General features: G+C 40.4%; 1 protein-coding gene across 1 annotated transcript in view; it reads left to right on the top strand.

Annotated features, from left to right (window-relative positions):
- Positions 1–23,227, top strand: part of cntn3a.2 (contactin 3a, tandem duplicate 2) — a gene marked incomplete at both ends in the record, with an annotated part of 32,332 nt that extends 9,105 nt beyond the window's left edge. Inside the window, 16 exons of the mRNA XM_080497337.1 lie at positions 520–704; positions 1,879–2,015; positions 4,322–4,451; positions 4,948–5,098; positions 5,804–5,931; positions 7,187–7,356; positions 8,578–8,695; positions 13,682–13,840; positions 15,818–15,967; positions 16,056–16,126; positions 16,765–16,999; positions 18,708–18,817; positions 21,145–21,331; positions 21,641–21,753; positions 21,884–22,058; positions 23,130–23,227. Of these exons, the coding sequence (XP_080353463.1) occupies positions 520–704; positions 1,879–2,015; positions 4,322–4,451; positions 4,948–5,098; positions 5,804–5,931; positions 7,187–7,356; positions 8,578–8,695; positions 13,682–13,840; positions 15,818–15,967; positions 16,056–16,126; positions 16,765–16,999; positions 18,708–18,817; positions 21,145–21,331; positions 21,641–21,753; positions 21,884–22,058; positions 23,130–23,227 (2,317 nt within the window). The remainder of the gene's footprint in view (positions 1–519; positions 705–1,878; positions 2,016–4,321; positions 4,452–4,947; positions 5,099–5,803; positions 5,932–7,186; positions 7,357–8,577; positions 8,696–13,681; positions 13,841–15,817; positions 15,968–16,055; positions 16,127–16,764; positions 17,000–18,707; positions 18,818–21,144; positions 21,332–21,640; positions 21,754–21,883; positions 22,059–23,129) is intronic.
- Positions 23,228–23,495: the final 268 nt, after the last annotated feature.

Raw genomic sequence — 23,495 nt, 5'->3', positions numbered from 1 at the left:
TGTCTAACAACAAGAATCCCCAGTATCATTCTAAGCTTGCCGGCTTTCTGTTCTGTTTGAGCTTGCTTCGGTTTACTCAGTGTCGTCCAGTTTTCTTCCACAGTCCCAAAATATGCATTGAATTCCCTGAGTGTGTGGCTGTGTGTGGCTGGCGACCTGTCCAGGGTGCGCCCTGCCTTCAGCCGTTCTTCGCAGAGATCTGCTCCAGCAGCCGTGGTCCCTGAACTGGATTAAGCAGTTGGGAAAATAAATGAATGGATGGATTTTTCCCAAAACGTAAATAATATTGATGGAAAAAGGCATCCCGTTGACCATAGATTTTACTTGCTGCTGGGACCCCTGAAAGCTCTCACACCTCCAAAGGCAAAGCACATCCTTCACAGAATTTTTTTTCTTTTTTCTTTAACACAATCAGATGATTAAATGGCCAGATTGTTATAACACACCTGCAGCGATTTTTATTCCATCTTAAATCAGCTTTTATGAGAATCTCTTTTGACCTCTTCCTTTCTCATGTAGCCCTGTACCAGAAATCACTTGGAGGAGAGCAAACGGCGTTCCCTTCCCCAGCAAAGTCAAAATGAAGTACTCGAATGCCGTGCTGGAGATCCCCAGCTTTCAACAGGACGATACTGGAGGATACGAGTGTGTGGCTGAGAACAAGATGGGGAAGAACGCAGCCACCGGTCGGCTGGCTTTTTATGGTACCGTCACTTATTTATTTGTAATGGTTGCTCAAGGATGCCTGAGAGTCACACATAAGCTGTAAGTTTAATAATAAAGTTTTAGAAAACATCAGTGCATATTAGTAGAAGAAATACTGATGATGCGATGTGTGAATGGTGTGCCAGCACCTCGCACGGCACCTGTCACTACTGATGTGTAAGTGCCCGAATGACTGTGAGGGACTGTGTGAATGTGGCGAATAATGTAAAAGACAGTGAAAAGATTCCATTTTCGATCTGTGGTCAGGCTTAAAAGTATTACACCAAAAGTCTTGTATACACAGTCCAGCAGTGTTTTCACCTAATTTAAATACTTGCATCATGAATTAAGGCTTTATGATAGTACACACCGAAGAAATATCACAAAAAGTCTGACAAGCATAGTTTTGATTGTATTTTTAGTTTCCTTTGATACGAGAACACAAGAATCAGTTTTAGTGGCAATATGTAAGCAATATAAATGTCCAATATTGTCAATTATGGTTTTAACTTCTGATTGTCGTCCACACAGTTGATTAAAGCTGTGTACTACTACTAAATATACTCTTTGGCTAATAAGCACACCAGATTAAACATTTTCTTCAGCTTTTTTTTTTTACACTTCAGGCTCTCAGCTTGCATCAGTTTCTGAATTTGTGGAAGTGGCAGGGAGAAGTGACACTTGTGAAATTGAAATTGACAGTATGTACAGTGTCTGAGAAGTGAGCTATAAGCACCACACTCACTGTGAAATTTCCTAAAAAGCTGTAAATATGTAGGAGATGCAGGGAGAACAGGCCGCGGTGCTGTTCATTATACACACGGAATTAAGGAGACAGGTTGAGTTGAATGGTGATGTCGGGGGCTCTTCACCAGTCATGAGGGCTCCCTGCTTTGTAATTCAATGTTTAATGTTCATCCCGAGTTGCCACAGGCAGCTGACACATTGAAGTGATGAAACTGATACTCTGCATTCAATCTTCTCTCCGTTAGCCTATTTAAGACAAACACATTCTCCTGACGTTTTGTGTTTTCCGCTGATTCAAGCTGCCAATCTGCTTCATTTGCTTTGAACTGTTGTGGATGCACAAGGTTTAATGGAGGGGGGGAGGGGGGGTGCCCTCAGGTCATACTTCACTATGTATTTCATTGGAGAATATTTCTATATCCTCAGCCAAGCCTCAATGGATCCAGACCATGAAGGACACGGCCTTGGCCATAGAGGAGAGACTATACTGGGAGTGTCGAGCCAATGGCAAGCCCAAACCTTCCTACACATGGCTGAAGAACGGCCAACAGCTCCTCTCTGAGGTAAATTACTGCCCGTCTTCTGCCACCTTCGACTGTTTCATTTTAAGGACTTAATCTGCAGCTTCGCTTCTTCTTTTCATTTTGCAAATCCTGGCACAAAACACACTGCTGTTTTCCTTTTTTTCTTTTTTCAAGTGTAATTCAGAGAGAGATGAGAGGAGAATGTAAACATCTTGCCGAGGTGTGCCAGTGATGAGACACGGATGTAACTGTCTCTTATTCTGCTTTACCTTGGCAGATTATACAGTCTTAGAGAGTGGATCAGTGCGCCTCCCGAGAGATTGCTCCATTTCATCTGAATGGACTCAGTGGTTGTTTTTCATTATTCATGCCGCATGTTTAAGCTCCTTCAGATTTAAGGGACAATGGGCTCAATCTAGTGTGAAATATACTGTTGCAGCGTACCTTACCCCAGACCACCAGAGGAATACACACAGTCTTGAATATCCTAAGATCCGTAGCTTTGAACTTGGCTGACTTGAACCTACTGCGGAGATTTATTTTCTTAGCAGTGTTCAATAATGCTCAAGGCAAGGCAGACCTCTTTTGAATTTCTCTGCAAATACAACAAGTGAAACCTCATTATTAAACAGACATTTTTAAAGGTCATATTTTATTCTGGTTTTAGGAATAATTTACCTATCACAGAATTTAAGATCAGTTTCATTATGAAAGTTTCAATATTACAGTCGGACTCTACGATGCTATACTGGTGAGGACTTTTGTCTCACAGAAAGCTGAGCCCACTTCGATTCCAGGCTTGGAATCTGTGTTTGGCGTAAGTGTGTCTGTGTCTGTGTCTGTGTCTGTGTCTGTGTCTGTGTCTGTGTCTGTGTCTGTGTCTGTGTCCAGAATGTACCATGAGATTGGCAGATCACAACCTTAAATTGGATAAATTATTGATCATTGAGGATGAATGGAATCGTTCCAATAATTAATGGTTAAAATTTGATTCGGAAAATGAATTGTTCAGGCACAAATATGCCTATTTTATACGTGTAAATTGCGATATCAAACATTGTCATGCGGACCTCACCATAGAGTTAAGCAATAGAGTAAAGCAATTCATCAAGTAGAGGGAATTGCTCTCACTCCTACGATAAGTATTCGTGTCCTTTGTGTTTTCAGATTTGCTAGTGAAGACATTCACAGACTGTTCACAGAAGTCATATCAAGCTGGTTTGTCCCAATGCCCAGATGAGATACTCTTGCTTGTATCCACGCACACATTCGTACAGTATTTCCTCCAAGGATCATTAGGATTTCTTCTTCATTATGGTTTGGGTAATGCCTCTGATGCTACCGCAGATCACCAGTGGTATTAGTCTGTATACGACACGTCCACGAGCTCCCAAGAAACGTACAATATTATGCACAGTAGGAGGACCACTTGCTGCTGACTTGGTGCATTTCTCTGTGGAGTTGTGGAGGGACACCAGTTTACTCCAATGATTTAAAGACAGTGGAACGGCATGGGTTGCTTTGGGTTCATTTGTGATACTGATCTGCCAGTTGGTGTGATTGTGCGTCTCTTCATTTTAACCCTGTAATGGACATCAATAGCTGGGATCGGCTCCAACCCCCAACAATCCTAAATGCAATCAAGTGGGTGTAGATAGAACATGGATGGATGGATGGATGGATGGATGGATGGATGGATGGATGGATGGATGGATTCCAATTGTCCTATTCATCAGTGACAATGTACTGCTGTTGTCATATTGGTGCATTTTTCTGCTCTGATCATCAGATCTGTTGTTTGATTTCAAGCCTTGATAACATTTACTGTGTTATCATTCTGCTTGTCTTTGTTTCTCCTTTTTGTTGTGCCAGTAAAATGCTTCCAAAATCTGGACTGTGCTCTATGTGTCGGGATTTAAAAGATCTTTTGGGAGATAAACGGTTCAATTACATTGCAGAAATGTTACATGGCATACCTCCAGCACTTATTTTTAATGACCCATGTCTATAGGAAAAAAAAAATCTTTTTATACAACAACACATTAGTTTAGTCACACCAACACAAAGTTAACAAGATAGGTTTTCACTACAAGGAATATCACTTTTGGAGAAAGACTGCAGACAGACAAACCAGCAAGCTGAAACATGTTTACATGATTGTAAGAAAATGAGGGAGTCCATAATTGCAAAACAAAAATGTGGTTTATGCTCTGAATGATTAATTATGTACAATGTTGACAGTACTTCGAACCCAATCCAGTGTTTACTGAGACTGCAACGCGAAAGCTACCTTTAAATCCTCAGCAAATAATCACCTTATTTCATCCTTTTTTTTCTCTCCACAGGACAGAATCCATGTGGAGGACGGAGTCCTGTCAGTGTCCGTGCTGACACTGTCTGATGCCGGCATGTACCAGTGTGTGGCCGAGAATAAACATGGCGTCATATATTTTGCTGCCGAACTAATGGTTTTAGGTAGGATGGCATTTGTCTCTCCCTTAAAATCTCAAATCATTGTTGGCAGCGAATCTTAAAGGTCATCTTACTGTCATTCTTAAAGGTTGTCTGGATTAGCAGATAATGGGGTCAGTGAGGATGGTTTTGTGAGGTCAAACGCATTTAAATATATCTTGCTTTTCATGATATCTTCCACTGTGATGCTGTGATGGAGATGGTGCAGATTAGATTTTATGTTTTTACAGTGAAACCAATTAAAACTTATATTATTGTCTGGTCACTTTGCACTCCACCACCCCCCCACACACACACTTACACACACAAAAAACTGAGTGAAAATCAGGAGTCATGCTTGGATTCATATCTATTTGATTCCCTCTGCAAATGCTTTAAATGTCTGTCTCCATTACTTTAAGATTTGATGATTTTCACAGATCAATCTGAAGCATGCTTCAAATGTCTTTAGAGATTTGCTGCGGTCTTACACTGAAGTCAGTTTACTGTTTCCCATCAGCTTCTCCTCCAGACTTCACAGGGAACGTCCTCAGAGCTTTGCTCAAAGCCAAGGCAGGAACCACTGTGACTCTAGAGTGTAAACCCCAGGCCTATCCCATCGCCAGCATTTTGTGGAAGAAAGGAAACCTGCCCATCCACACCAATGACAGGTAGGCACAGAAGAGGAGCAAGAAATGACCATGCTCTTTTTAAGCCTTGTTTAAAAAGGGGTCAGATTATACAGCTATTCGATACTTCCATATGGGTCGCGTTGGTCCAAAAACATTAATTGCCCCAAATCCAGCTTTTCCTTGATTTTCATCCATTCGAATATTGGATCATATGAGCTGCATTCAGAATCTGCTGTGTCTGTGTGAGCTAGACTGTCTCCAACCATACATGCTCATCTTGGGAAGAGGAGGATGCATTTCCTCTCATGGTGCCATGTGCCAGAGCAGAGCTGCCTAATTGTGGGAGGAGTCAAAGGGAGGTCCTACCTTGATTGGGATTGGCTAAACCCCCGATGAAACTATATAGGGTTTGATTTCTGATTTGTTCATTGAAGCACACAGTTTCTAAAAAATTAAACAAGCCAGGGAGTGAGATGACAGACTTTTGTCCCTTCTGGGGTGTCATTCCCAGGTATGAGTAGGCATACTAATGTTGGAAAACCATTAAAAAGGGATTTTTTTAATAATATGACTCCTTTAATCAATATTCACTTCACGTTTTTGCACATCTTTAATGGCATAACATGCATGATTATGCACATTGATTGGCATCCAGAAATCAGTGTTTATCTGACAAATGGATTTTTGTTTTCCTTCTTGGAAGTCGGATTGTGAACTGCTGCCTCTGTTTGCACGCTCCTATAGGATCACGCTTTCCCCAGATGGGACGCTGCGCCTTGCCAACGTGAGCAAGTCTGATGCAGGCAGCTATACATGCTTCGCTAGGAATAGATTTGGCATGTCAAGTACCACTGGAAGGCTCCTTGTTACCGGTAAGCCGCTGGAAAGCACACTGTTGTGCACTTTACTTAGTAAGCAGAATCCGTTGCTCCGTATGGATTAACACGGGAGACAGCTACTGTACCGCAAAGACTACGGTCAATAACTGGCAGGTAGGTAAAGTGTAACTCTGAGGAGTGTCAAACTTTGGAAGTTTTTCCTTGAGTAATTAATTCACAACTAAACAGTCAATGTTTCGGCCATTTTTCTACTTTTTTAAAAGCCACTTTACTTTGTAACACCACCATTACTAAAAGTCGTCTTCCCGCTTGACTGTATTGAGTTGTTTTGTCCGGCTGCGTTTTGCAGAGGCTGCAATAATGCTCTTGGAAGGTGTTTGATAAAATATTCCATCATTGTTTTCCTCAAAGAAGTTGAAACAACCAATTTACTGCAACAAATGAAAGTGCCCTGAGTGGAAGCAATGAAAGCCTCAGCGAGGTGGCGATGCTGTTATTGTCGAGCGCTCGTTTTCACCGGGATGATAGTTGAGTGTTCTCCCAGTTTCCTATTGGTTTTTATTAATGTCCTGGATTATATTGTTCTGCTGCTGTTACTGCCAAAGCCAGTAATTTTTTTTAATTACTGGAGTATTTTTCACACTTGTAGTGCAGTCTGCGACACAGAGTCGTGACCCAGACATTGATTATCGCCAGCTTAAGAACTAAGAGGACACTTACATGAAATTTCTTTTCATCCCGACTGTGTGAGGTAAGATGTGAGAATGTAAATCCTCTTTGCTTTGTGCTGTCCTTTTTTTTTTTAATTTGATTTCTGCAGATTTATTATCTTGACTTTTGAAACACAAGAGGCTTATCCAAATAATGGCATGACTGCGGTGCTCCTTGTTTTGGTGCAGGACGGCCCGTTACATGAAGTTTTATCTGATCCTCGGTGTATTATAATTGCTATCAGGATTTCAGGAGATCACGCGAGCCGTGTCTTCCTGGAGTATTATGGCGTTTTAGTGGTGGCGGGCCGCATGTTATCACACATTATTTGACTTTCATGAGACCTGCCTTTATATAGACAACACTGCTGTGCCTCTGACTCACTGTGTTACCGAGCACGGTCTTGTGTTCCAGCGAGTGTTTTATCACTCGCTCGCTTCTATCTCAGAAAATCAAAAAAGCGCTGCTCATCTCCTGGCAATGAAACGTCTCATGCTTCGTATAAGATTGGCAGCCTCGCTCACGACTGTGGGCGGGGGGGGGGATTTTTCTTCTTCTTTTTTTTTGTTTGGTGCAGATCCAACCAGAATCATCCAGGGGCCCGTGGACATGGAGATCATTGTGGGCGAGAGCATTGTGTTACCCTGCCAGGTCACCAGTGACCCCGTCCTTGATGTGTCTTTCTCCTGGGCCTTCAACGGACAGCTCATCGCGAGAGGAGACGGTCACTTTGAGCTTGTGGGCGGGGTGAGTGACTTACGGTCGTACGTTTTCCGGAGGGTGCAAATACGCAGCTGACATCTCTTCCTGTCTCGGGTCGCACCATCAGTCCACGCTATGATATTTCTTCATGAGATTTACTGTGGAACATTCGGCTGCAGTTGGATTGATACTATTCTTTTCACAATTCTAAAACTCTCCTTGGAGGCATAATAAGCTGTGGGAAAGTAGTCTTTGGAAGGAAGTGCTATTAGATCATTCAGCTTCTCTACACTTCCAATTGTATTCTGGTGAATAGAAACATAGCAGTCACTGTGTCAAAATACACGCAGTACATAAAAATCATCATGGAGGTAATGCGCTAGTTGCTCAGCCATTGTGACAGGTTGTCATCTTTTTGAGTACATTTCTCCTACTCCAGCGCAGTCTTCTGAAGTAATCTATTTTTTAATGCTTTGGCTGGTCTGGATTTCCTCTTCAAATTCTGCTTTGACATGACTTGTCGCACAGCCCCTTATAACGGCAAAGGGGATACGCATTATTAGAGGTGTCTTTTAAAGGAATCAAAGCATGGCAGTGACCCAAATGACAAATATCATTTTCAAAGCATCCTCACATGCTCTGAGATGAACTATTCTTTCACTGTGTGTGTTTGACTGACAATATACTTGTGTAAAGTGGGACCGTTTTCTCAAAAATGCTCAAATCTCCCCAGCCCGAAGATCTTATCAACTTAACTTTGCTGCTTCTGGGAATTTAATTTCCATAATTAAACCACATTGGATCAACTGCCATGTTTCTGTGCCAACACCCAAAAGAATGATTTTGCAACTAATTTACCATTTTCTGCTTATGAGTGTCTTCTCAAATTTGTTTATCCTCTCCAATCAAGCTAAAACTGTATGATGAACTAAGCAGTAATAGCTCAAACCTGTATATGTGTGCAGCAAGTCTCGTAGGTCACACTGACATGGATGTAACCTTGTGGGACAAAAACCTCATTTGCTAAATGTAATTTTTGTAAATTCTAGCTTGGATCCTTCTTCTTTTGAGCAAATTATGTGACCTGATATATTAAAGAATATTCTCTCGATTTTCTCCTGCACTCTTAGTTAAATAACCACAGGATCTGCAAATGTTTGGGACTGCTATTTACTGCACCTTATATATGCTCCACTACATTCTTTAATAAGCTGTCACAGGGTCTGTTATCTTTCTTGCTTCATAAAGCTTTCATTCCTCTGATAGCGAGCGGCAGGAGATCTGATGATCAGGAACATTCAGCTTTACCATGCTGGCAAATATATCTGCGTGGTGGACACGGACGTGGAGAGCCTGTCAGCCGTGGCGGTATTGATTGTGAAAGGTAAGAAAACCTCCTCTCTGCTCTGCAGCCACTAATTAAAACGGGGGCTTACGGCCAGTGTTGTTTAATGGATTCTGCTTTTAAAAAGGACAAATTAAAAACCCAGGCTCAACTGTAAACTGGGCAATAGATGTGTAGCACATTAAAAGGAGCTGTGTAGCCTGTAAGTGCTACCAAGCAAAGCTTGTGTGATTCACCATGAATAGAGAGAATGCTGACATTTAGGTTGTCTAATGTTTTCATGCTCAAATGGGTTTGCTTTAGATGGTGGTGGCAATGTCATCTAAATACTTATATTCTCACGAAACTCAGTCTGGATATGATCAGGGGAAGTATTTTTGTTCTGTTTATTTCTAGTTTCAATGGTTTGATCACATCAAACAGAGGAGGCTTGTACCTCCTTTTTATTGCATTCAAAGGATGATCGTGGAGGAAGAACACTGCACAAAATTCTTATGATACCAGATTTTTGTTTTAAGCTTGTTCATTTTCGAAGTCTCTCTCTGTTTAATGATCAATATTGTTCCAATGTGTTTGACAGGGGGATGTTTAGATGTCTGTGTTTCCTCACTCAGGCTGTATGTGCAGCTCCAGAAAGACACAGTTATTAGGAGCTACCCTTGAGCAGAGCGAAATAACTTTTGTTTTTGTGTTGTCGGACAAGGTTTGTTTTGCCCGTGGTGTGAGAGGAGGGATGTTCCTGACCTGAATCAATACGCCAAATAGCCCAGCAAATTGACACTACGTAAATATGTTAAATGTCAAATGAGGTGAAGGATGATTTTGGTGTCAGCCTTTGAAAAGGTTGGATCCATATCTTTATCTTGTAAGGAAACCCACCAGTTATTCAGTTTGGCACGTTGAGGATCTTCCAGGCAAATAGCATTAATAAGCATTCCGTTCTAATTGGCTGAGATCTAAGTGGAAATGATGCAAGGTTTTTTTTCTTTTTTGGGGGGGGGGGGTGTTTCACAGTAATGGCAATGTTAAAGCATGTGAAATAGATTGGCTGCGTACTGACTGGAAACAACCTCCATTGCGACTCGGGTCATGCATTATTTACACTCCCTGCTCACGGCAGCTTGTCATGGATGTCTCGTTGTTTGGATCGAATGGCTTCAAATGCTGGGCGGCAAAGCATGAAGCTGGTTAGAAAACCGAGTCATGAAGGGCAACGACAAAAAAATAAATAAAAAATGTTTTGACTTGATCACTGCAGACAACGGCAGACCTTCAGTACACAGTGATCCCATGTCCATTAAATACTTTTTCTCCATCCGGAGCAGTAGATCTGTCACTGTACTGGTGATTCCTCTGTTTCATTACCGGGGATCCACACAGGAGTCAGGGGACTCTTTAAAATAATGTGCATGGCATTAAGATGGAACAAAACATACGAGGAAACATACTGACCTCCCATATTACAATTAAATGGTAAATGTCAACATGTAGTGTTGAATATGAGGTGGAATTGGACTTGTATGGAACACACAGTGAGTAGAGATTAGCGCTCTCACCTTGCAGGGGCTTTTCTGTGTTCCTGTGCGTGCATGTGTTTCCTCTGTTGAATCCCATCCACTGTCTCGAAGACGTTTCTACCTTAACTTCCTAAGACCCAGACTAATTTTGTATCGTGGTCTACCACTACTAACAACCCAAAATTGTGTCAACATTTTCTGGGGTTATCAGCTCATGCAGATCAACTGCTTTTCCTTCTTGTTTGCCTGTTTTGGGCTCTCTATTTACACTAGCATCTGTTTGTGTTTGCAAGTTGTAGTGGGTTTAGATTTAATTAATTTAATGTCTGTGTTTTGTATGGTTTTGAGCTGGCTTTGTCACACCTTTCATTGTCCAAAGACAGCCATTTGAGATTTACGAGTGTCTCTAAATGCCCCATTGGTATTTATTTTCTTTGTTTGACCTGTAATGGACTGGGTGACCTGTCCAGTGTGTACTCTGCTCATACTCAGCTGGAATAGGCTCCTGCGTCTCGCCACCCAAACATGGATAGATAAATAGATCGATGACATTTAAGACCGTCTGCCTTTACGAAAAAATAACGGACCCAATGAAGCCATTACCTCAGTGTATGTGGGAACAAAAGAGCAACGTTTCAGTTTATCAACAAATTCATCGACCAAAGGTGCTTTTGAGACATATAGGCGATTAAACCTAATCATATGTTTAACCACATAAGAAATACTTGGCATTATTTTGCTAGCAAAACCCAAGCATTTATGCAGTCCAACTGAAAGGTTGATGCCTATGCCAAGCAGTTGTCCTGGTTTAAAGAGCAAAATGAAAAGAAGGGCAATCCAGGTGACATGGCTCCTTCCAGGAACCTGGATCAGCCCCAGATCTTTGGTTTTCGACTACTCCAGCTTTGTGCCGAAGCCAGGAAAAAAGGTAGCTAAGCTGGCGCTAATTATTTGCTGGTCCTAGCACTGCTTTCATCTGCGTTAAAAAAAGGAGGGGGAGGCTTAGAAGGTGTATAATGACCTAGAGGGGGAAGCGCCGAAGAGCAAGATTACATAAAGATGGGAGAGAAGGCTTGTGTGTGAGTGTGGAAAAATGCAATATCAAAATGAAAAACATGTACATGTCATTTTCTAAAGATGTATACTAAGAAATATAAAATTGCTTGCTTTGCAGAGATGGCCTTTAGTTATCATTGAATACCGGATCATCAAAATGTGTGTGGCCTTTTGTTCTTGTATGTAATGATGGAAACAGTATTATGTTTCATAACCTTGAGGGTGAATATTTGTATGTTTTGTAGTATTGGATGTCTTTAGTTGAACTGATCACATTTTATAGACACAAATGAATAACTGAGAATTATTAAATCATCTTTAAATACTTATGTTACAAATAACTAGAGTGGGACATACATTGTTGTGAGGTATATATAATGTAGTTTCCTGACTGTGTAGCTTAAAACGTAAGAATAAAATAGCAATTATTTGGGAAAGTAGAATACAATACAATTTCTAAGATTCCTGATTGGCAAAAGGAGCCATTATATCCAATCAGGAAACAGATGACATCCCTGTATATTTGTATAAAACTTGATATTTTTGAAATGTCTTTTTATACATGTTGAGAGGAAAGTATATTGAATAGCCCAATACCTCGACAAATAAGATCACAACGAGCTGGATGGTTGGATTTTCTGGGGAGCAACAGGATACAATCCAGCCTTCCTTGATGGCTCCATTAACATGTGCTCAAAAATCTGATTTTAAAACAGCACTGTGATTACTGGTGCGTATGTGGGCATTAACAATGGATCTCAAAGTAATCGTAATTATCGAGGCAATTGGCAAGAGAAATATTATTACAATCATGTATATTAGGAGGCTCAATAATCAGGGTGTTATTTCCAGTCCGGATTCAGTCCTCTCCTCTTACAGAACTGAAGGTCAGTGATAATCGCTCCTGACACAAAGACTCTTGAGCAATTATCTGGTTTTTTTTTAATATGCGTGTATAGATATAAATATATTTATATATATATATATTGATTTCACAATGGCAGTGGAAAATGTTTTGGATGCCACTCCACAATGCCTCTCAAACACTCCACTTGGTGGTGATGGTGGCGATGGAGAAGGTCACGGTGTAAGGATAACATCACGGTCATTAGCATGCAAACCACTCAGTGGGCACTCATGCTTGTTTGACAGTTGCATCATCGTCATTATCCGGGGAGGTCGCGTGTAGGGAGATCCAGCGCTGCACAATCGTGTGCTTCATCATTTTTATTTCACCACTTTTGTGACATACTGTTATTTAAACCCATTTCTTACATGACTGACGGTGCATTTTATCCATTTCAGATCGCTCCCAAATAATATTGTGTACTTCATAAATACAGATATTATTTTTCTTTCCTGGTGCTAAGTTCATGTTAAAAGCCCAGACACACAGTCTGTCCATATTAATAACAAATTATCCAAACCCCCCCGAGACTCTGACAGCACCTCCTTGCCTCAGCCAATGAAATTTAATTAAGAGGATAAGGAATTGATCCTTGATTGTGTGCCCCATTATTTTTTATTAATGAGGCCAGTGCATTAAAGTAGTTTTGTTTTTGTTTTTAACTTGTTTTTTTGTTTTTTCTTTTTTTATTAAGAGCTGCTAATGAGTTTTACACAGATCAATATCTTTACGGCCAGCCCTTTTGGTCGAATGTATGAGAGCAGTACATTAAAGGCTTGTGTAAACAAAAAGACACGCTTCAGTTGTTGCTTTGTTACGTGCATGTTCAGAGTAGCCCAATAAATCCATATGCACGGACACGTTATTTTTTTCAGGAGGCATTGATTGTTTATCCAAATAATCTTTTAACACTTAAATAATTACGATATTTCGCTTCAGATCAGAAACCACATCAGTGCTGGTGAAGGAGCGTAAGCAAACTGCGGGGCATTATTAGTCTGCGGTCTGTCTCGTAGCTCTCCAGTGGTCCATTATTTCTGATGAGCTGACACGTTCATTAGAACAGGAAACACTAGATGAGGCTAAAGTAAAACATCACACCACTTAATTGGTGGTATAATGAAAATAAACGATAAAACTCCAGTTCCTCGTGGCTGAGAAGCCCTTTTTCATCTTTTACCTTTTAATTTGACTCCCTGCATCTACTTACGTCTGCTGTTTCATCGATCAATTACCAGAAGGACCATGAAAGGGAAGGATTACAAGTCAGGTGCATATTGGAGGATAAATCTTGAATTAACTTTTAATTCCTTGTGAAGGACATTATTTCTTCTCAACATAAAGCACTGCCTGGGTATTGCTGATTTCAAGATATGAGGGCCACATAGAGGCATAATTTAGCTGGATGTGTTTTTAATGCAAATATATGCGGTGCTCATATTTTCCATGCACAGTGTGCGAGTGCGCACATCCGAACGTCTGAACACTCTGCAGTGTCGTCTGTGCGAATACCTCACGGTGTGTCTGTTCCTGTGATTGAGCCAGGCTCTCCCAGCCCCCCCGAATCTGTGACGGTGGAGGAGGTGACAGACAGCACAGCTCAGCTGGCCTGGAGCCCCGGCAGAGACAACGGCAGCCCCATCACCAACTACCTCATCCAGACCCGCACTCCTTTCACCGTGGGGTGGCAGAGGGTTAACACAGGTACGCAAGTGCGTGGAGGATGAGTTTTTATCTTATGGCTCATGAGATGTTATTCAGAAAGATTCACAGCTCTCTGGAGACGGAGGTCTGTTATTCCTCCTCCCCGTTCAGCCGAGGGGTCAGGGTGTAGGGCAGCTGCAGAAAGGGAGGACTGGAGACAGAAGAGATTCAGGTCAGGGTCCTGCTCAGGGGACCCATGTGTCCTTGCTGCTGCTTTAATATTATTTCATTCAAACTCCTTTAATTACTTTCTGTGGAGATTTACCTGAGTCAAAGCCAATGTCCTCTTCATATGCTGAGGTATTCTATTGTTATTTATATTCCCTTCTTTCATAAATATGTGCGTGTGTGTGTTTTCACTTATTATTTATTCATTTATTTTTCTGCCCCTTAAAGATGCCGGCAGAAAAATAAAATTCCCTATGTAACCAATAAAAAAAATCTTAAATGTAAATGCTGATTTTTTTTCCCCCTCTTCTGGTTCTTTTTTCTGCAAAACACTGGGTGTAATTCACAGGATAAGGTTCCTAATAATAGCATTAAATTCACCACAGAACGCTTAAAGGCAGATTTGTATTTTTTTTTTTTTTGCCCAAATGATAGAATATAATTGCACTGTCAACAAAAGTCTTATATTGTTATTCATAATTCACAACAGTGTGTTGCCGTGTAATAAAAACTAGTTAACCAAAGTTGGAGAAAGTATCAGAAAAGTTAAAGCTTTTGTTTCCAATAATATTTAATTGTTACATCATTCACTTACAATCATGAACACATTCATTAAAGACAAATTAAAGGTGCTTTTTTAGCCAGTTTTCAAAAGCTTCAAAGCACCACTTTAAAATCAAGCTTCCATTAATAGTTTGATGGAAAGTTAAATCAGGTTTTAACTGGTTTTGCTTTTCTGTTAATAAAAAAAAAAAACAAGATTCATGCCTGTGTGCCGGTGATATGATGCCCTTAGATTATATTAAAGCTACAGTATTTAACATGGAGAACCTGTCAGTGTGGTCTTCATAGTTTTGTTTATGTTGCCATTAGAAGTGTTATTGCAGGGTTTCAGCTCATACGTTAAAATAACAGCATCACTTACCCATTGTTACGTAGCTGTTGTTTATGCCATAATTTAATCTCATTCATTGTATTTTATATATCACCAATTAAAATCATCATCTCACAGCAGTTAACGTCCCAATAAAATGTAGGGGAAAACAACAACAATCCCACAAGAGCAACCAGAGCAACAATCAACCACCAGATGTTACTTTAACTTTCTATTGTCCTTCGCTGTTCAGGACAAAAAGGTTCACTTTCAAAAAACTGCTATAAGAACTTTACAGATTTGTCTTTTTTCTACATAAATCCATGAAATAACTTAAGTCCTGCCTGAGCATTCACTTATTTTCATGTATCTTCATTCAAATATGTATCAGAATAGTTTTTTCTCTTGATCTGTGACATAAATTCAAACTTTAGTTGCAAAGTCAATTAAGAGATTTTGCTACAAAGAAATTGTCCCGTGAAGCCTGAATGATGGCCGGACTTCAGAATTTAGTTTTAGGGGATATTGAATGTAGAGCAAAACGAAACGGGAAATAACAACAAAATGGTAACAATCAACTAATCAAATTAGTTGATCAAAATGCCTGTTTTGCTTTTCAGATTTTCTTTTTCTTTTTTTTTCCCCTGACATTTCTGAAATCTGTTTTTTAGATTTCTTCAGCAGGTGATGAATCCTGTATCCTTTAAAACAATGAATCCCCTTATTCTTTAGAGTTGTAGAGCTGTTACTGTTTTGTTTTGTTTTATTTCCTTTTAGTGAAAGTAAAGAACAAAATAATAAAGGATTTTCTTAGCTCACGTTTTACATTATTGTTAATTTTTATATAGAGTGCTGTTATTCTCTGAAATTTCTATTAAACATATGCATTTAGCACTAATTTATAGATATTTTTGTGGGGGTTTTTTTGTCTTTAGTCCCTGAGATTATTGATGGGAGCACCCTGACAGCCACAGTGGTCGACCTCAACGCCTGGGTCGAGTATGAATTTCGAGTACTGGCCAAAAACAGTGTTGGTGTCGGAGAGCCCAGCCCCGTGTCTGTGAAGACCAGGACCGAGGATGCGGGTACAGAAAATGAATCCATCTCCTTTGCGTTGTTCTCCCAGTGCAGTTTCATGCGGTGTGTTATGTCAAAGACGTCTCTGCGTTGTAGTTCCAGACGCAGCTCCAGGTGACGTGGGCGGCGGAGGTGGAAGCAGATCTGAACTGGTCATCACGTGGGAGGTAAGTCATCAGTCTTATGTTCCAATCTGGTGTTCAGAGTGCCTGCATTTAGGCTCCTTCATCCTCAAGTGAGGTGCTTAATATCTCGCGCTAAATCAAAGCTCCTTGTCTGTGCAGCTTGTGGGTGTCATAAATTTGTGGTCAATTGAAGTCTGCCAGCGGATTTGTCATAATTTCCTTGTTAGAGTCTGGATGTAACGCAGCAACAATGTATACCACAAACCACTGAGTGTGACAGCTATTGTCATTTATGAGGCTCAGGTCTGTGAAGAATTACTGTTGTTTGCCAAAACTACAATCTAACAATAAAAAGAGTTGCAAAATTCAAGTCCCTATTGAAGGAGCCATTAGATGCTAAGCTATGTTATTGTTGAAATGTTCTCATTTTATTAAATGCAGAGAAACATTTCATTTCAAAACGCCGCACGGATGTTCTGTCATGAGAATGGATTTATTTTTAAATGGCATTTTAATGCTCGTTTGATTTTTATCAGGTGGGTCACGAAAGCAATTTGAGGGTCATTCATGTCTTTTGGTGCCACGAGAGGAGGTGGTGATTGTGTGAGCCCAGCGGTGGCGTGAACGTGAGCGGTTTGTATATGTTTTAATATCACTATAGTTTTGTGTTTCACTCTCAGCCTGTTCCCGAAGAACTGCAGAATGGTGAGAGCTTTGGGTACATCATCGCTTTCCGCGCCTTCGGAGAAGTTAGCTGGACTCACGTGGCCACCTCCGCCCCCGGCGCGTCGCGCTACGTGTACCGCAACGATAGCATCGCGCCCTTCTCTCCGTTCCATGTGAAGGTTGGCACTTACAACAGCAAAGGGCAAGGTCCCTTCAGCCCAGTGGTCACCATCTACAGCGCAGAAATAGGTAATGGACTGGTCGCGAGTGGGATCTGAGCAACGCTGCAAAGCTTTTACTGATTTTCAAAAGGACAAAAGATCAGAAATGTGGTTCTGATGCATCTGCTACACCACCAGCTGACTGTCGGGGAAAAAAATAGAAAAACCTAGGAATTAGAACAATTGAACGATTCCTTCTATTCTGTGTCATTTGATCAGCGTCACTTTATGCAAAAAAAAATTAAATTTGCATGTTTTTTTTCCAATCATCTGATGAATAATTTATATATCACTTCGTCTCACAATGTCAAACCATTCTTGACACAAGATATTGGCCAGGTGTACATCCTCTCATTTCTATTTGTAAGACACTTATTTCGGATTTACAGTTATTCAGTGCTTGGTAAAAACTTAATAAGAATGTTGACCACAATAGAAATGTTGGTTCTGATTCAACTTTTTGAATCTGATTCGATTTTTTTTTTTTTTTTGTTAGAGCTCGATGTAAGCAAACAAGAGGGGCAACATTACAAACTCTTGACAACTATTAAAGTCAGATGTTTGGTTTTTTTTTTTCCTTCCTATGAGGGATAATGCATTCATTTACTCAAAAGGCATTAAAATGCATCCATAATCCTTATAAAACTGATTCTAAATGTGTATGGTCAACTTATAACAAGGTTCACAAAGGATTAGAAATGTTGGATATTCTATGTAATAAGCTCCCCATTCATCATCTTCATGGCAAAGTGACAACAGTTTTATTTGGAAGAACTTGAAGTCCCGGGCTCTATTTCATTTTAAAACTTACACTTATGAAAATAATTTAAAGTGCTGTAACACATTGTAAAAATCCCGATCAAGGTACTTTGTTAACATAGACAATATGTCTGTATAATGACTGTTAGCTTTTAAAGTGTCAGCACTCCAATACTATTGTCCAATCTTCATCAAATTGGGCTGTTGGGGTTGCTGCAGCTGATCGTCTACTAAAACCCTCTGTCTCTCCATACCGCCGTCTCTAAACCAAACAACATAGATGGTCTCACTACCGCCCTGTAGACCGTCTCCTTCAGCCTCACTCGGACCCTTCATCTTGGGGGGAAAAATACAACATGATATGTAACCCAGAACTCTTGTGTAAAACTGTTGCCAAACATTATGAAAGATATGCTCATTACATAATATAATGTAACACCACCTATAATACTTTAGGAATCCTGCAAATAGTTGTGAACTGAACGTCCTTATTATGGTTTAGAAACCATTTTCAATGAATTATAATGACTCATGAGTGCACTCATAATGCATTAAACAATAGAGCCATTCTGACTCTTTCTATTATTTCTCGATTGCGTTCGAGCAATTATTGACTGCAAAGGAACCTGCTGGGGAAATTATAGGCAGTTTGATTTATTGGGAAGTGCTGAGAGTGATGAGTAAGAATTGGGAGTTTGTCTCTCAACATCACCTCTCTCCCCTGAATGGCTGAGCCAGCGTAACAAGCGGTTGGCATTTAGATCTATGCCGCCTCTGAGTGGGGGTCAGTCCGTAGTGAGGTGTGTTTGTCGATTCACTAACACCACCTGTGTGTGATGATTCATGTGAGCAGAGATCAGCGAGAACGCCACCCGGTGATGAATGTAAAAAAAAAAAAATAGGAAAGATTTGTTCTGCTTGTCTCTGTGCCGTTGGAAGGCGGCGGCGGTGCTCAGTGTCCTGTTGTCTGTTTTCAGAGCCAAGCGGGATGCCAGCGGGAGTTTGGGCCAGAAGTGTCTCAGCCTCTGAGATTGAGGTGAATTGGCAGGCTCTCTCCTTCACCCCTGAAAGGGTTCTGGGCTATGAGGTACATTTTACTCTTTTAAATGGAAATAGAAATCACACACAACACAATTCAAATGCTTGTCATCACCCCCGTTGGTACCTCAAAGCCATCACTCTCAAACTCTGTGTCGCCATGGTAATGGCTGCTTCAGCTGGACCACCGTTACCACCAAAATTATACAGTCCTTTGTAACGGTGCGACGGGGAAACATGTCAGAGTGATTTTCAAGAGAACAAAAGAAAATTGCTTGTCCACATGCTGTCTCATGTTGTTGTCATGATCTGGAGCTCCGCGCTGGCGGCGGCATTCCAGACCTGCCAGAATATCAACGTGCCAAAAGAAACAAAAGAAGACCGAATAACAACCCTGTAGCACCGAGGGAATCGATCCGTACTCTTATCAATATTCTCTAAATAAAATAGGAATATTAAAGTGTTAGATTTTAAACCCAGAACTGCTGATTTCATGATGTCTTGCATCTGATAACTGGGACAGCCTGATTGCTTCGTCTGCACGCATCTGAGAGAATAATCAGGGTGATCAAAGGGCTTTAGTGTAAGATGTTGTTGTTATTCTTTTGCTCAATAAAGCCCACGTCGGCTCTTCATTTCCATCCATGATAGTGAGATTTTCTGTCTGTTTGATATCCAGCAACCACTGAATAATGATGACAGAAGAGTAAGTAAGTACAGGGGCATGTCACTCTGACTAATTTATATTCGGGCTAATGGTAAAGAGTGATAAAAAAAATTTATAAATAAAAAAATCACTTTTTTTGATTGATATCCATAGTTGGCACTTAAACCGTAATATAACTATTTAAAGCAGATCTTAATCTGTCAGGTTTTAATTAGTGCAAAAATAAATATTTCATACCATGTCACTCAACATTGATGTATTGTATTGTTGGATCGGCGAGGCAATAAATTAATTGATCGAGCGACATAAAAAAGACAAAATTTAATTTTGATAATTGATTATAACTGTTTCGGTGATCAAGCAAAAATGCTTTAGCGGTCCAAAGATTTTTTTGTCTTTTATTTTGAGGTAATGTAATTTTATGTACTTTTAATGTCTTGTTTTGGCAAATTAGAACTTTGAACAGTTTTCAGACTCTGAGATTAGTCATTATAAAATTGATCAAGAATACATCAATAATTCTTTTTCTGTTTATTGAATTATTTGACAAGGACCGTGCATATCGTCCATCCATACATCTTATGTATTGCTTTGAATGTTTGTGGCTGTGAGGTGCTGGAGCTGATCCCGCTGGATTTAAACCTTCACATTTACATCTATGAACTATTTAGAGTCACCAAAGGTTCAGCAAAATATACAAACAAACGATAGTCAAGCAACTATTCCAGTAAGAATTTTTTTTTTTTCAAATCACCGTTACAAAATTGGTCTCTTCATATTTAGTAGGAACTTGTTAAAAACAAGGCAGTGACTTTTCCCCAGCTGATGAGACTTTGTCTACTTAAACTCCACAACATGTTGTTTATTGACATAAATCCTTAGAACATGTAACTTATTCAACCAGGGTCACATTATGTAAAAGGATTTGTCCATGGGCTCACGTGTACATTTTAGAATGTAATAATATTCAATTCAATGTTATTTATATAGCATCAAATACTCCATTCATTTCTAGGTGCTTCTAACATCTCCATTTCATTCACTTTATTTCAATGCAAGTTGAAAGTACAGTAAACAGCCATGTTTTTACATAAAAACATGATTAACATGGGATTTTCACATTCAAAAATAAGGTCTGGTAGACTTTCAAGACTATGAAGACATTTTTAACATGATTACAACAGCCACATCTTTTCCTTTTATTTCTATTAGATAGCATCATTTAATTGACCTCTTTTGTGTATGAACTGGTTTTCGTCTGCCTCTGTCTAATCTGTCATGCTTTGGATCCATAATCAGATATATGCTGGAAAACCCTCATATAGACTCAAGCATAGTGAAAGAATAAATACTTAAAGAAGTCATTAAACCACCCCGGTTCTTCCTCCCTGACTTCATTAATTATCTCTGGGTTCAAGATGTTGGCCAAGAGCATCAGGTCGAGTTTCACAACATCAGCGGTTCTTAAAAAGTGATTTGAAATGTGAGATCAAACAAAAATCCACAACCCCAAACAATATGTATATTGTCATTCATCCAGTATCTCAAAACAAAGTGTATCAGGTCAACTGGACTCAGTCAAATGTGTTGACCCAATACAAGTTGCTTTATGCAATCTGTGCACTCTTGTAATAATATACACATTTAGAGCCAAACGCAATCCCTACATCTCACTGACGGACCAAATGCATGCTCTATGTTTCACATAGGTGGTTTACTGGGAGGACGACACCAAACCGGAGACGATGGGCAAGGTTAGAGTGCCTTGGAACCAAACCTCGGTCACAGTGAGCGGCTTGGCAGGACACACGCAGTATTTCCTAACAGTCAGCGCCTTCAACACAGCAGGCACCGGCCCGTTCCTGCCTGCAATCAATGTGACCACCAAGAAACCGCGTAAGTCACAGCAAGAGGAGGCAGCTGAACAGGAAGTTGAATTTACAACCCGACTGCTGGTGATTCAGAGTGCACTTCTATGAAGGCTCTGAATGAAGTCGGGAACAATACTGAGCAAGTCAATAAGTGCCTGAGTGTGTTTGCGTGCTCAAATCATAAACGTCAGACGGCAGAACGATGTCTTATCTAATTTCGCTCTTGGAAGTTGTGCCATTTTATTAGATTAATATAATAACGGTTGTCTATGAGTGTGACACTGATGTGCCTCTGCGCTGACAAATACAAATGTATTATTCTTATATCGTGCAGCGCCGGCTCAGCCACCCCTGAATGTCGAATGGACCCTAATTGGCTCTCAGCTGTCTCTTTACTGGGAACCTGTGGTGGCGATGGAGTCGGAGTCAGACGTTACCGGCTATCAAGTGAGCTTAACTTCCATGGCATTGTGTTCATTCCCATTAGGAAGCAGGCTGAGGGAAAACCTGGACTTTCGGTTGTAGGTATACATATTTATAATGTGTCACCGCACATTTTTTTTTTTCTCCTACTCAGCTGTCATACAAGAGACAGAGACTCAAAGAGGTAAACACACTCATAACAGCCAATTCGACAGCGGAGCTGACCCTCTCTGAGGACGAGGACGAGGACGACTACATCATCCGCATTCAGACCGTGAGCGAAGGTGGACTGGGCCCGTCCTCGGACCCAATACGAATCCACCAACTGAGTAAGCGCCGTGTTTTGTCAACCTGTGGTGCTTATATGGTTAAAAATGGAAACGTTCAAGTAGCGGTCTAAGTTTGGCTCCCTCTTGTGCTCTTGAAATGCTCCTGTTGACAAAACTTGACACATCATTTCCAGAGACCTCGATCTCTCAGAACCTCTGCTTTTTATTATTTACCTGCTTTTTGTAAATGAAGTCACTTAACACGTTTTAAATCTGACAGGGACATTTTGTCCTTTATTGCCTCGCCATTACTCATGTCCCCAGCCACCTCCCCCCTCTATTGGACTCTTCTGGGTTTATATTTTGCTGAAATATTCAGCACAATCCATCTTTCTGTCGCAGGCTTGCTCTTTTACTCTGTGCTATTACTGTCCTGTGGGACTCCAGGGGGGCTCCTCTAAATGCTATTTTGCATTGTTGAAGTTTTGTGTTGAATCTCTGAACACAGTAGTTGAGAGAAACAGAATTCAGTGCCAGCTTTTCTTTTAAATTTCCCTTGAACAATACTCTCCTTTTCTCGAGAAACAGTCTTTGGATACCTCAAAGTAAAAAAAAGATGTTAGGGAAACTCTTCGACTGGCAAAACGGCATTCTATGTTTATAGGAACGGGCGTTTCTGAAACATCAATGATGTCTTTTGCATCAGTTCTGTACATTTTTACTGCCGAAGAAAGAGTCTTGCATGGATGTTGTGTCATTGTAGGATAAAAGTCAGTAATCCACGGGAGCTAATTGACTCACTTATATTGTGTCATGAGGAACTAGTGATGAGAACAACCTGCTCCTTCTGGTCCCTTTACACCATCTCCCTTAATACATTTTTTTACTTAGTGCAGTCAGAAGCCAGTGCGTAAATGAGTTTTGCCACATTTTAAGTACCCCTGTGAAACGTCCCTATGCATATTTTATCTTTCAAAAAAGCCAAGTGTTTTATTTTCAGCAGGAATGTTTTCAACCTTCCTGGTTTTGGTTACAGATACACCATGGCTGACGTAGCAACGAGCTTACATTTAAAGGCAGATGTCAGTATTTTAAACACATTATTTTGTCTTCCCTCCATTTGTTTTGCAGGTATGAGTGCCCGTGGCTCCAGAGCCAGGAGTGTGGACATCTCCCCCTTCTCCCTGCTCCTCACCATTGCAATATCTACATTCAGGTCAACGTTGTGACACAATGAGAGACTCTGCTCAGTTTTTCAGCTTTTCAATATTGGTAGTTTCCTTTTCTTTAATTTGTGAAAGTGCCCTTCTTTTATTTCTGTCTCTGTCTCTCTTTTCTAGAGATGACTGCATATTATTTTGCCGTGTTATTTTTGCAAGTATTTGCAAGAGTGGTGGTCTGGCACTTAAGTAACAGTAAATGCAGACTCTTATTATTATTTATTTATTTATTTTTATTTCAAAGTAGGTCTGTTTTGGCACTTTTGTCGTTGGGAAA

This window comes from Blennius ocellaris, assembly GCF_963422515.1.
Source record: "Blennius ocellaris genome assembly, chromosome: 5".
Classification (NCBI taxonomy): domain Eukaryota; kingdom Metazoa; phylum Chordata; class Actinopteri; order Blenniiformes; family Blenniidae; genus Blennius; species Blennius ocellaris.
This window is presented reverse-complemented; position numbering and strand designations above follow the sequence as displayed.